General features: G+C 37.6%; 1 protein-coding gene across 3 annotated transcripts in view; it reads left to right on the forward strand.

Annotated features, from left to right (window-relative positions):
• Positions 1 to 9313, forward strand: part of LOC308071282 (uncharacterized protein) — a 98882-nt gene extending 89569 nt beyond the window's left edge. The window contains exons 4-5 of one of the 3 annotated variants that reach the window (XR_013931039.1): positions 376 to 4469; positions 7604 to 9313. Coding sequence is in view for 1 of the 3 variants with exons in the window: in XM_080406467.1 (XP_080262593.1) it covers positions 376 to 428 (53 nt within the window). In the remaining 2 variants the exon portion in view is untranslated. Of the gene's footprint in view, positions 1 to 375; positions 6641 to 7603 lie in introns of those variants that run through there. The other 2 variants (XR_013931040.1, XM_080406467.1) reach the window with 2 other exon arrangements.
• The last annotated feature ends 6016 nt before the right edge of the window (positions 9314 to 15329 follow it).

Here is a 15329-nt window from a genome sequence, read left to right on the forward strand (position 1 = left end):
CTTACACAGGCAAGGAGCAAATCGCCTACATTATTTTTTAGAATGTCATATAAAATGAAGGTGTGAGGTAGCAGGAAGATTTTTCAATAGCCTTGTAAGAATCTGAAATCACATTTCTAGTTCTTCATCAAGAATTTCCTAGTTTTATGAGAGGAATGTTCCTACATTTTTCTGACACGTATATTCAGTAATGTGGTGGCACCTACACTGGAGAGCTAACTGTCTTTTCAACTTCTCCATTCTTAATTAGCAAGAGGCATATTGTTACTTCTACTGAAAGGAAAAATGAATCTTGTAACAAATTCTAATCTGATTAGAAATATTGTCATTATAGAACAGGAAATGTAAACAGGCTCTTTTTTCTTATTTGTGCAGATCTGTACCAGTGGTCCATACTGTGGTTTGGAGAGGAAAAGAAAGGTTACTGATCATTTCGGACGTTCTGGGCTGCATCAGGCAAAGTAATGCCAGAAGTTCAAGAGAGGTCATCCTTCCCCTTTGCTGAGCACTCATGAGGCCACACCAGGAGCACTGTGTCTAGTTCTGGGCTCCCCAGTGCAAGAGAGACATGGATGTACTGGAGAGAGTCCAATGAAAGGCTAGGAAGACAAAGGGATGAGTATCTCATGTATGAGATGCTCAGAAATCTGAGACTGTTCAGCCTGGAGATAAGGAGGCTCTGGGGGATCTTATCAATGTAGATAAATATCTGAAGGAGGATGCAAAGAAGACAGAGCCAGGCTCTTTTCAGTGATGTCTAGTGACAGCAAGAGGCAGCGGGCACAAACCGAAACACAGAAGGCTCTGTCTGAATATCAGGAAACACTTTTTCACTGTGCGGGTGACTGAGCACTGGCACAAGTTGTCCAGGAGGCTGCAGAGTCTCGGTTCTTGGAGACGTTTGGAAGCCATCTGGACATGGCCTGGGCAGCTGGTTCTAGGTGGCACTGCGTGAGCAGCTGGCCTGGACAGGATGACCCCCAGAGGACCCTTCCAAACTCAAACATTCTGTGATTCTGTGATTCATTACTTATTGTTTATTTTTCACAGCAAAGCTGTGCCAACATACCAGATCTCCTGTTCTGTTTTGCCCTAGTTTAAATGTGCTCTTTACACAGTGAGGAAAACTATTTATATCATATGTAACTTTTATTCTGTAATGGCTGCTTTAATTCTCCCTGATAAATTTTACTTTGCCTTTCCAACTCTGCATGATGCCCTTTTTGGTAAGTTTGAAATCTTATTAACATTTTTAATAGAGTATCATGCCATGAAATTATAGACTTCAGGGGATAAATTAAGGTAGAATATCAAGGAAAGGAATCACTGAGGTGTCATTTGAATTTCAAAAAACATATAAAAGAAAAAGCAGCGTGTCTCTGTATCTGGCCAGAATTATTACTATGGATTTGACAGCCTCTGAGTTTTCACAAAACTTCTTGAATTCTGTTTTCTTTGAATGCTGGTATACACAAAATTATGCATAATAATAATGACTCACAATAGAAAAAAACACATTTTCCCTTTATTTCTCTCATCCTCTCCGGTCCCCTCCTCCTTCCCATAGCTGTTACTCAAAGTTGTAAGCAGGGATGTGTTTCATCACATTTGATAAATTTTCTGTATACCAGCATTGAAAGAAAAAACAGATATCTCTGTCTTAATTGATGTGTATTTTCTTCTGCCCAGACTACCAGAAAGAGTATGTGCCTACTAAGAATAAATCATTACAATATGCCCTAGCTCAGAATTCAGAGCTAATGAAATCTAATTGCATGAAAAGGTAAATGCTTTCACAAATCTGTGATCTATAATTTTAAATGTTTGATAAAGTCTCCCATTTTTAATACTTCAGTTTCTATTTTTAGCATAAGTAGCTAATAAATCTCTAAATATCACATATTTGTGTTTTTCAGTAAAGTTAAATGATTTCAAAAGTAATTTAATAAAACTGCCCTCTCCTTAAAAAATATGTGATAGATTACCTCTATGCATGCCATAAGCTACAAAACATAGATATTTTAATCATAACTTTATCAATTGTAGTTAGATTCCCAAACCATGTATTTTAAGGTACATAACATGTTTGCAGCTGTCTTACATAAATTAATTAATGCTGAGCAGTTAATACCAGTAGTTGCTGGGCTTTGAATATGTCCTCCAAACTGTACAGGATCCTTCCAATTCTAACATCCACTGAAAGCATTTTTTTTCACTGTTCCATGGTAAGATTTAGTGATATTACAATCCTACTGATCTGGGCAGGGCATTTATAATACACGTAAGAAAATATGCTTCCTCAGAGAGTTGGAAGAAAATAGCGAACTCTAGAATGAAAAGTAATGAAGAGACTTTGTCAGCCTGTGCTATTTCTTCTGTCCCCAGCTTGTAGCAAAATGCCAGGTTTTGGATGGTGTGTTTCTACTCCAGGTGAAATGTAAAATACCTGACATCCCTGCCAATGAATCAGGTCACAAGTGAAAGAGATACATGGTTAAATTATTCACTATAGAAACCTGCTCGTGAAATTTTCTTTCACTCTCCTTTTGGTAGCCCAGGTTCCCCAGCCGATGATGTATAAGAAACCTGTTGATCATTTTTGCATACCTTATAACTGAGCTGAGGGATGACCCTCCCATTAATTTTTGTTATCTGAAATATCATCCTCCTTCCAAAGAAAATCTAATAAATGTCAATAGCATTAATGACAAACACACTACTCCCTTTTGACATGCCTTTAAATTTCTGAGTTGCAGTAACAAGAAAGCCTTATTACTTATGCTAAAGCTCTGGCTGCCAACTTAGATGGGGTTTGTACTCCCCCGTTGTTTACAGGGTGACATTTGTTCCTTTGTCTCCAGAAGGATGGTGTGGAAACAAGGGAACTGACAAGTAAACAAAAGGAATGTGCTCTTTAAATGCAGAACTGTTAACTGCAAACAGAGCTCAGGTCCTGCCTATTAGGAAATTTGCAAGGCAGGTATTGTTTTCTCAGATAATAACTCTAAAGGCAGTATGCTATTCAGTATGCTTTTTCGTCCCTCTCTGTAATGGATAAACAGATAACTAATGACATACCAGAAAGAATATGTTAAAGATCTAAAATCTAAGTTGGCAAGGCAACCCCGAGTAAGAGCCTTGTATGTCTGCACATTACAAAATGATCTTTAACCATATAAGAGCATTTTGTTTTTTCACAGCACACCTTTTGTCTCAACACATGCTTATTACACCTGGGGACCTCAGAAGGGACCTTTCTACTTTGCCAGAAGGAAAACAGAGCTCTCATGTCTTTTGGTAGCAATTTCTGACTCATTAACATTTCCTCTTGCTGCAAACCATTTTTAAATAGTCATTCCCTCCCAGATCTTTGTTCTTATTGACCCCCTCTGTCCCATAACCATTTGGAAAAGATTTCACAGGCCAGCATCCTGCCTCAATCCATGATAATGTCTAATTGCAACTCTTTCCCAGAGGGCTGATCTATGTCCTTACACTCCCGGATCCATATCTTAAGGAGCTGATAGGTCATCCTTAGGAAAGATCCCTGAGCTAAAAATAAGGATTTAATTCAATTACAGCTTCCTTATTTGCCTATTTGTCTTTTTATTTTTTCCCCTTTTTTCTTCTTTGTGTTTCTTTGTTTTTTGTTTGTTTTTTCTTTCTTCTTCTTCCATTAAATGCCTCTGCCAATGACTTTTTTTCTACTGGGGTGCAGGTAAGCCGGAAGCTGTCAAACACATTAGTATGAATTGAAAACCAGATCTCTGTCTCTACATCAGGGACACACTTATAACCAAGTCTTTTGTCTTTTTCCTCCAGAGATAACCTACTGTTTTCTTGAAGAAGCTGTAACAAAACAAGAAAGAATGACTGATAATAAGTGGATAAATTCTGCTGAAAAAGGAGTTAAGGAAATTAGCTGATTATCAGTGCCATATTTATATTAAAAAATAAAAGGCTAATTAAAATGGGCTGCATTTAATTACTGTATAAATTCCAAGTTGTCCAAGTTGGGAGTGGGAAGAACATGATAGAATTATACCATTATGCATTTGAGTAGGTGAAATGTTGTACATTAAATGCTTGTTTAATCAGTATACTTACAAACAATTTAGAGGCCAGTCGTACTTTCACAGTTGGACCAACTGTATTTTTTTTATTCTCTGTAAGTATTTGATTTGTCCTTTGCATTAGATTATCATTTTTAAGCTACACTTTGAAGCTTCTGTGTGCATCAGTCTAGCCTATCTCCTGCAACAGCATAATAATATGAATAACTTTGATAATTACAGGGCCAATGACAAAAAGAGGTTGGTGCATAGCAGAGATCAGAAAGGGAGCACAAAGCTGCAAGCACTAATGGAGAAGAAGAAGAAGAACATTGTTGTGTTAGCAGTTACACTGTGCTGTGACACTTTCCACCTCTGGAGTAAGCTGCCACAGAAGTGGTTCAAAAAGCACAGCTGGTATGTGTGTGTATATACATACGGATATATATATGTGTGTGTGTGTGTGCAGACCATACTGCTAATCTTGAGAATGAGGTTCTATCATTTTAAGAAAAGAAATACGCAGCAATTCAGAATTTCAAGAGCAATTACATATTTAGATGACTTTTATACAAGGGGTTGTATAATTATTTTTTGGGGCTGAGTACTAGTATGATCTGACACTGTGTTCTTCAGCCAACCCTTCTACGTGCTTCTTCCCACATATACAAGAGAATACAAGTTACATGCAACAGTGGCTATCCTTCTCATCACAGTACATGTTCCTTTTTTAATACTCCTAAATAACACTGAGGTATTTCATACATTTTATTATTTTTAGAAGGCATGGCCTCATGTCCTTTTATTTATTGCTCTCATTTAGTAAGCTGTTATTGTTATATCAGTCTTTGTGCATCACAATAAAAAAAAATCCAGCAGTGGTGTTTATGAGTTTTCTCTTTTTTTCTGTTAAGAAAGATAACATTTTGTTATCTTCACTTCATCTTCCACCAGCTAGAACTCAAGTAATAGAACTAAGTCCTTATTTCTTACTTGGGTTCATTGCTGAGAAGAGAGTAATTAAATAATTATGAAAACATCATTCTTTGAAAAGGGTGAAAGGAACACAGAGAAAGACAGTTTACATCCTTGACTGGAGAGTTCTGGTGTCTAACATTTCTCTGCTGGATAGAACTTAATTTGGCTCACCCTGAATTACTGAGTTTGTTAGGTGTGAATAACAAAGAAACAGGTTTCTAAACTTTAAAAAGGAAATAGGTTTCTAAGTTTCTGAAGTTTTACCTTGGTGCTATTATCAATTGTTTATGTTTTATATGCGTAGAATCTTTGAAAGGTCATGGCAATTGGGGAAGGATGACCAGAAAAAAAACAAACATAACTTCTTCTTCAAGAAGGACAAGAAGGGGGATCTGAGCAACTACTGTCTGGTTAGCCTGACCGCAAACCCTGGGGAGGTGACAGAGCAAATAATTCTGGAAACCATTTCCAAACATATGAAAGATAAAAAGAGCAGTCAGTATGAATTTATGAAGGGAACAGTGCGCTTAAATCTAGTAGCCTTCAACGTTGAGATGATGAGTTTGGTGGATAAGGGGAGCACAGTGGATGGTCCAGCCAGCAACAAGACTGAGCAGGTACTCCAAGCAGGCACACACAGAGACACATAGTTCTGTCCAGTGGTCTTAGACACTTAAGTCTATGCAGTTGATGTCCTCAGGCCCTGGTCTGTGCTGCCACCCAGATCCAGAAAGCCCTTCCTTCTGCGACCCTCTCTTTCCTGTGATGACCCTGAGACCTCCCTGCTCATCATATCATCCCATCTAGAGTCTACTGTCATTCAGTCTCAAAGGTCTGGAATAGGGAGCACAACCATGCAGTAGTTGGAAATAGGATATAATGTGACTATAGGACCAGCCATAGTGACCAGGAACAGGGCTTAGCCAAGCAGCACTTGTTTGCACAAAACTGTCCCCTCTTATTCCCTTTCCTTTCCATTTTCTCATATTTGCCTTCCCCAATCTATCTTGATTCCTCTTTTTCCCTGCCTTTGGTCCTTCCCCTAAGCATCCCATATGAAGTCTTGCACACCTCCACAATCCTTTTAAAAGATGCCATAATAAATGTTATGCTGTCTCCAGATGCTCTTCCCTAGCATCTCATATGTCCTATCCTCCTGTAGGCTGTAACTCACTTTGTTTTGCATTTCTGGGAGAAAATTTATTTCCCTGGCTTCATCTTGCATCAGGACCGCAGGTAAATCCTTCTTAGAGAGCCCTTGGACTGACACAGCCAGTGGCTCAAGTTCTGCCTGGTTAGGCTGCCTGTTGCTGTTCCTCTGCTCCTTGCCATGTCTTTGTGTTTAATGAGATTAACCATTTTTTCCTTTTTACAAGGCAGGTTTCTCATACAGTATACATAATATAAAACATATAGTCTGAGGAACTGAGCAAAGTTACCTAACCACTGATCTTGTGTAAGATGTACAATGAAGGGAATAATAGCAAAAAAACCCATAAAGTACTTACCAGAAAGTATGCTTAACAAAATAATTAGGCTAGTCAGTCCTTATCTTATAATAATAATAATTAAAAAAAAGTGCAAAGGAAAGCAAACAAAAAGAAAAAGTTATCTTTTAAATAGGCATTAAGTGCTAATGTTTCATGCTTGTAAAGTGCTAATGTTTCATGCTTGTAATGAAGGTTTTAATAAGACTAGAAGATGAGAATGATTGTAACTGGTAATATACCAGTTCCCATTTTAGCTGTCATTTTAACAACATAATTTTGTGGTTCTGTCAGCTTGTTGGAGCTCTGTTGATCCAAATATATTTCATTTCCTTGCTGAGTGTCTGCCTGTGTGAGGTAATATCGTTCCTGAGTGAAGTGCCTTAGCCTCTGTAAAAGTGCTTGAGTTGATCTTTAATCTTTTACCAACATGGATTTTTCAAAATTATTTTTAAATGAGCTTTTAGTGCCAGTGAAAGGTGTGAGACATATTTATTCACATTTTTTTCTCTTCTCTCTCTGAGTCAGGGCATGAGATACATAGCTCATTACAAATTACAATTTTCTAGATGAAAAATATCTCCCATTATATCACAGACTGCAATACTGAAAACTTCCCCATACTAACTGTTATAACCCAGACTGTTAGTATCTCAGCACCTCACAATCTGTAATGCTTCATATGAATGGAATAACTTTGCAAATGACTTTTACAGATCCATGAGAATACCAGACCAATCTTCTTCTCCCACTCTGTCATGCTCATCTTTAAATTTAATATGTTTTTACATTCCTTTTCCCTTCTAATTGGCACTTATTTCAACCTAATACTTCAGCAAAGACGCTTGCCCACTAAAACATGACCATAAATTTCTATGTCGTTTCAAGGAGCAACAGAAGAATTCTAGTGAACTTCAGGCTATCCTAACAGTAGTTTGATTTTAACTGGTAAATACTGTATTCCATATTGCTGCTTTCTTATTCATTCATTCAAGGTGGTAAAACCACAAAGAAAATGCACACACACTCCTCATTTATTTATAGCAGAATTTTCATTGACGTTTAATACTAAATCTTTTCATAAAGGGGTATCCAGCTGCCAGTGGCTGAGGCAATACAATGGGACTAATGGATTTCACCAGGACCCCAGTCTGATGGGACTGAAATGCTATCCTTTCCCGAACATTTCCTACGACTGCCACACCACCTACTTGCTGCGGTTTTCCTTTTCTGCAGTAAACACCACTTTCTCATGCAAGGTCCATTTTTCCATATTCAAATAACAAAGGGGGGAAATTTCTGTTAATCTAGAGTAAGAAAGAGAATGGAGCTAAATGTACTACATGCGTTAGGAAAGTATCCTCACTCCCTTGATAAAAAGAAAATGTAGTCTTTTGTATTTTGTAGATTTTTAAAAACTGTCAGGATGAGAAAGTACACAAAGGGTATAGATGAACATCTCACTAATATTTATGCTCCAAGACTGTGGGCTTCTTGCCTGCACAAAGGCAAAGAAAACAATAGGTACTGCAATAAGAAGACTTAAATACAATTAGCTTAGGGACTGATGCCTAGCAAGCTTCCAAAGCATACTGCAGGCTCTGTATTCATCTGTCCAAACCAGCAGACCCTTGAGCTGCAGGCAGCACAGTTCACATCGAGGAAAGAAGACAACTGCACAGACTGAAAAGCCTTCGTCTAGCAGCCTTCCTCGCATTGAGTCACTGAGAAAGTGAACAGGTTAAGAAGGAGTCGGACATCCAGTTTAATTTCTAAGGGACATTTCTATATTATCAACTCACAGCTAAGGATTATAGATACTGATGACCTCTCTCAAAAGTGTCAAGACTTTAACCTACTGACCCTGGGATAAGGGAAGTACTTCGCCACCTGCTTAACAAGGAACACAGGAATGGGAGTTAATGCTTGCACCCTAATCCATTCCTTGAAGAGCTGTGGTATCTTGAAGGGTTATTGCAAGTTATGCCCAGAGAACTATGCTCCAGTGCAGGAGGTCAACGGACAGGTAGATCTAACATGTAAAAAGACAGCAGTAGGGATGACTTTATTTAAATTTAAATTTTCATTGCAAGAATAGCATGCCTTTTCCCCTCCCCAGCCCCCTCCCCTATTTTATACAGACAGAGGCTGCAAGTCTATTTTGTACAGGTTAAATGACTGGGGTTTTTTAGTTACTATGTTGGCAGAACCTGTGGAATTTCTTGTCCCACTGGAAGACTGAACTTCTGACTGTGGTGTCGAGAGGCACTAAAGTTACCATCCAGTATCTGTGCACTGGCCTTCTTACAGAACAACAGCATAAGTTTTTCAGAAAGCCTGGTTTTGTTCACTTTGTGTGACAGATTAGTTACACGCTAGGTGGATTCATGTAGCAACGTGTGCCTTACAAAGACCTCTGAAAGTGGCGTGAGTGTTTTTTCTAGCTTATCTAAATGTATCACTTTTCGTACGCGTATTCACTTGTCCCTGAAGTATTTTACCTGTTACAGAGGGTGGGGAACAGCTGAAGGGAAAGTGAACTCCTAAACCTCTGCATTGTGCTCTGGTTCCTTCTTTTGCAGCACTGTGTATTTCTGAGATGGATTTCTCAAACGGCAGTACAATTTTGATCCAGGTCAATCTATGGAGAGGAAAAAAAAAAAAAAAAAAAAAAAAAGTGACTCACTATTTACATGCCCAAACCACTAGAAAAATTCTGTAAGTTCATGATTTGATATGAAACATATCTAACTTCCCTCAAAGAAACTGTATCATCTCTGAAAATATATTAAAAGGGAATAAAGTGGCAATTTAATTTAATAAATTCAGATATCCCAATTTATACAATAAATTATATCTAATTTAATTCTCTTTTGCATGGTGATTTTCGGTGATCCCATAAGAAGCTATTACTTCATACACAGATATTACAGGTATTTTTTTAGATACTGTAAAAATACTGTAAAATAGCTTACCACAGCTTAGTATGAATAACATATGTAAAGCTGTTAATAACAAACCCAAAGGTACAACATGAAAAGTTAATTTACTAGTTTTTTACATTCAATTCATCAACAGGATTTAAAATATTATTTAATTTTTAAATTGTACTGTGTTCACCTGAAAAACAGATCTTTCTTAACAGATATTGAGAAAAAATACTCAGTTCTACATAAAATTTATCATTCAGATATATATTCTTAAAAAGGTTGTAAAGCTAAACAGATAAGAAAAAACGTCTTCAAAGTATTTTTTGCATTATACCAGCTGTGCTTTTTCATTACAATTCTTACAAAGAAAATAAAAGTCAAATGCACTGAAAGTACAAACTATTTTTCAATCTTTTCAATCATTTCAACTCATTACAAATTGAGTTCAGTAAACTACATAGCAAGCCTTGTAAAGCCCTGCAGATGAATGCAGAAACCCTCACCAATGTTGTTTCTGTGAGATGGGTCCAAAACCCCATCATTTGATAATATTAGATCCAAGACTGTTTTTAGTGTTTTTTTGCAACATTTTTTCAAGGTCTTCACATACCTTTCAATACCATGGATAAGTTCTAGCCATAACATTAAGAGCTCATTTTCGAGTAAAATTCCCTGTTCACCTTCTCACTTTGTCTTCTATAGCTCTGCATGTACATCATTGCCTTGATCTATTACTTCAATAATTCTATGAAAAGGCAACCAGGCTTGCCTAATTTAAATTTTACCTCTATGTCTGTGCCACTCTTTCTGTCTTGTACCACTATTTCTTACTCTTTTTCTTTCATTTCCCTTAGTAGCTGTGTTATTTTCATAGCTACTAAATACACTTCAGTCTGTTCATTGAAAGCATCCTGAAAGAAACCTCTCTTTCAGATCACTTGCTCACAGCTGGTGCAAAAATTTGCTTGTAGAGGTGATTCAGGTGACATACGGAAATTTTAAGCTCATTTTAGCAATATCTAGCCAAACACTTAAGCACACCATTAAAATATTAAGCACACACTTTAATTCTGTTTCATATTGAAGCTTTTGGGAATTTAGGTACTTTCTGTAAATATTTATACAAGAAATATTCACAGAGGATGCTGACTAAACAGACCTAATTTAGAAATTCTTATAGACATCAATTATAGTACTTTCATGGTTCTGCTTTTCTGAGCTGTGACTAAGTAGCTGTCTGCTACAGTGGGACCTTATTCTGGAAATATTTTGATTAAAGCTTGAAATTAAACAAATATCCCTTTGAGGGAAAATAAGTTGATATTATTGTTTAAGCAAAGAAAGATTAAAAAAAAAAAGAAAGAAAGAAAAAAAAAAAAAGAAAATAACCAAAAGCAGTAGCAAAACATTTGTATTTATTATGTGAAAGGTGTTCTGCTTCTAAATACCAACTTTTAACTACAGATGGAAGAAGGCTAATCTCAAAGGAGAACGTGTTCTCTGATTTTTAAGCTTGTTTTCTAACATTTCTTCCCCTCTGTTTGAAATATGTCATTTACCTCACTTACTGAGTACCATGCTGAATCAGCTGTCCATTAGATCTTAAAGCTTATTTTGCTTTATGATGAGGTTACTCAAAACTGCAATAAAACTACCAGTGCTGGAATTTCAGAGATGTTTTCAGTTGACAGAAGGCTGTCTCTGCCAGTCACTTAAAGGTTTTGTTGCTGTCTGCTCTGAGAACTGGCTGGCAGGAGATATAGTCTTGCTTTTAGGGTCAACCATGCTGCAAATGGTTGGTCGTTTGACTCCTGTGGTTGTGTAAGTCAAAAGCATCAGTCATCTCTGGGATGTGCAAAGGTGTCCTGGTTGGGCAGGGGTTGAGGGTCCTGGGTGGAGCTTCCAGGCTATTGGCAGAGGTGGGAGGTCTCATGTGAGGCTGGGCAGGACAATTAAGGCCTGTTGGTGCCCTCAGCATTTTGAACATATCAATGGCCCATCATGGATTGATTATTAAAAGTTTGCAGTGCGGAAGACTGCAAAGGGACTAGAGACGATCACAGTTCTCAGGCAAATCCATGAGCCAGAAAAATTATCATCTCAAATCTTTGGGCATAATTGTCCAGCTGCTCAAAACCTGGCTTTTGCATGACAGGATTGTCAGCATATACCTCAAAATGTAGGTAAATTTCTCACAGCTGTGCAAGAGACTTTAAACAACAAAACTCCCATTTGCTTTATTTGTCACCTATAAAAATGAGAACGTAACCCCCACTTATTTTTCATCTAAATACGTGTAAAAATGATGCCCTGTGAGGAAAGAAGGGGAGGTGGAATCCTTGCCCTTATTGTTCAGAGAGATTAATACCTTCATTAGAGTCAGAGGTGGTGGTTCTTCCCCTCTACTCAGCACTGGTGAGGCTGCACCTGGAGTCCTCTGTCCAGTTGTGGGCTTCCCAGTACAAAAGAGACTTACTGAAGCAAATCCAGTGAGAATAATTTAAATACTGGAGTGACACTTGTATGAAGAAAGGCTGAGAGATCTGGTGCTGCTCAGCCTGGAGAAGAGAAGGCTAATGGGGGGATCTTAACATTGTGTATAAATATTTGATGAGGAGGGGCAGTGAAGAAGATGGGGCCAGAGGTGTCTAGTGATGGGACAGGAGGTAATGGATACAAATAATAATAATAATAATAAGTTAGTGTGGACATAAGAAAACACTTTTTTACCTTGAGGGTCGTCAAGCACTGGAACAAGTTGCTCTGAGAGTTTATGGATTCTCCATCCTTTCTTTGAGACATTCAGAGTGTAACTGCATGTGCTCCTGGGCATCCTGTTATAGCTGGTCCTTTCTGATAAGGGGTGGTGGGGGGTGGTGGTGGTGTAGACTAGATGTCCTGAGGTCCCTTCTAGCCACAGTGACTTTGTAAATTACAGTGAGGACAATATTTTCAAACACATCAAACAGTCTAGGTATATCCTGAATAAAAAGGCATCATAGTGAGTTCTACTCATGCCAGCTCAGACTCTGAAACAGCACTAGTACACGGTGTCCAAGCTAAGTCCAGCAAGAGAAGCCATTAAAGCTGGTCTGTGTCAGTGGAAAAATGATGTTTTGCTACTTGTGAGCATAGGCTGGTGTATCCATCCAGTCATGCTGCATGCATACAGTCAGAGAGTTTTCTATTAGCTTGTCCAAACTCATAATGAGCATCATTTACTTCCCTTGAGATATCACAGTATTCAAATAAGTTCAGAGAAGTAAGCTCCTGTATTACAATTTTCACCTGCAAATTTCAGTCACCCAGAGCAGAGGAGCAGTCAGTGAAGAGAACTGAGGAATTTCTGATTCCTTTATCTTATTTCTGGGGACTACATCATCTGTGTGGTAACAAGGGTCTATTCTGAGTCTAATTTGAGTTCAACTAAATAATCTGAAAACCATGAAATAAAATACAAGTTTCCTCATCTATTTATGATATTGCAGAAGTGTTATAATGTGTTTTAAAAGTTCTGGGATAGCTACTCCCTGAGGCTTTCAATTCCAGTTTGAATTACATAGGAAAAGTTGATATGTTAAAGGATATATTTTTAAAAAATTACATAAAACTTGTTTGCTATTACTTGGAAAAAGATAAAATATACCTTAGTGGCTTCACATCTGAATGCAGTACATTCCTTTTTGTTCCCCCTCCATAAAATCTTTTTATTTTCTTCTTTCATTTCATTTGATTGATAGACTAATATGTTTCAATAAGCTACGAAAAACAATACCAAAAGATTAGGTATATTACTTTGATACCTTGCAATATAAATGTATTGCCACTGTAACACTGGAAAAATAGAGTGAAATGCTTTCCCCTCCCACACGCACGAGCCCCCCCCCCCCCCCCCCCCCCAAAAAAAAAAAAAAAAAAAAAAAGACACAACAAAAACCCAACTGTATCTCAGCTCTTTCTAAGCTACAAGGTCAATATAATGAGTAGTGAAAGAAAACTTGGTAATAAATTTGGACAATAACCTCAAAAACTTTCAGGTACAATGAATTGCAAAGGGCAGTGGCACACAGTTTGGGAATTTTATGCTCTTTTTCCTTGAACTCTATAGGGCTTCCAGTCTATATATAGACAGTAAAAGACTGTGACTTTTTGACAACATAAAAATGACAGCATGTATGTGTGTGCGCATAGGCTGATGACTGTTCCCTATGTCTGCCACACACAATGATGATTTGCAGTCCCCAAAGTACTCATAGGCATGTCAGAAAACCTGAGAGAAGCCAAATGTTCACAAAGTTAATGGCTCACTGCTGCTGAAAAGTGCGACACATGCAAAATAAAAGCCTCTTAATATGTACTTTGAAAAATTTGAACACAGGATATAAACCCTAAGCCAAAATGTACTTAACAACATGTCCCCAGTGTAATTTAAGACAAGTGGTCCTGCAGTGCCCCTTGGTCACGTTAACTACTTGTAGGTTATATTTTTAGACAACGAGAAGTCAAATGACAAAAAGAAGAGGCAGACTGAGGATATCAATTGAAATGTGCTGATTTGGAGAGACTTCGGAATTTGTAGTCATTAAAAACATTTAATAAGTTGGAGTTATTTACAAAATATATACCCTGTGTTCATTCTAATGCACAATAGATTTTCTGAATCTTTAATTTAGTAAAAAAGACAAATACCTCCAGCTCACTTGATAAAATGGTACAAGATGGTAGTTTTAGTGTACACCTGTGAGATAAAAGAATCTACGCAAAAGTGTGGATTTGCAAATAATTAAAACATAGGTTTAGAAAAGCTTCACAATAAAAATCCTTTCCAATTAATTTCATCCTACCATCCTTTATTCAAAGATCAATTATTTCATAATAATATTGTGGATGATTTTATAAGCATAGCAGCTTAATGGAGATTTAAAGCAGGGTGTGTGAGAGTTTAAAGTATCTGTTACTCCTCAGTATGCAGCACAGCAGGAAAAATAAATTTAAGACGCAGAGGAGGAAAACAATGCAGTGTTTCAAAGCAACAACGATGTTTATGAGTAAACCTCCTAAGCATCTGGAGTCAGGTCCATGTGTCTTCCTTCTATCCCTGCTGATCTGCATCCTGCAAGTGCTTCCTGACTAACTGAATATTGTCAATACAATATTCAACTCACTGGATCAGGCAGAGAAACAATCTTCTGTACAGACATGGGAGATGAGGAAAAAAAGAGAGGAAGAAGTAGGTAGAATATTTTCTTCTTTTTTGAAACATAAGAGGGTAGGTTGTGATCGTCGCCTCCCAACAGCGTGCACAAGAGAAATGCAGACCTTCACTCCTTCATAGACTCAAATACTCCTAGTAACAGCAACAAGAAACCACAACCGCCCCCCCCAAAATAAACAACAAACCAAACAAAACCCCAAACAATGACCTGTTTAGAACAGAAATCAATTACAAATTGTTGCAGCAGGGTTGCTTCAATTTACCAGCACAACTATAATCATCTTGTTCAAGAGTAAATAAATTTTGATTCTTAGACTTTCATCTCCCTCTTTCTTACTGGTCAGGGTCAATACCTGGCTTTTTTCCCCAGTACCTCCACTCAACTGGAAGGCAGCTACAAATTTACTTCTTAAGCATAAGAGAATGATAATTGCCATGCACCTGTAGATTAGATCAAAGGTCCCCCTGGTTCAATATACGTCTTATTGCTGAAAATGGACATTAGTGGATGCCTAGAGAAGCACGTGAAAATAGAACTTGCATTCCTCAAAACATTTTCTCACTCTTTTGGTGTTTCTTAGAGATATCTACTGCCTTTGAGAGTAATGATTCTGCATAGGTTTTGCTTTCATGGAAATAAGAAGCCATGAGATAGCTGGTGGTAATG

This window comes from Falco punctatus, assembly GCF_963210335.1.
Source record: "Falco punctatus genome assembly, chromosome: 11".
Taxonomy (NCBI): domain Eukaryota; kingdom Metazoa; phylum Chordata; class Aves; order Falconiformes; family Falconidae; genus Falco; species Falco punctatus.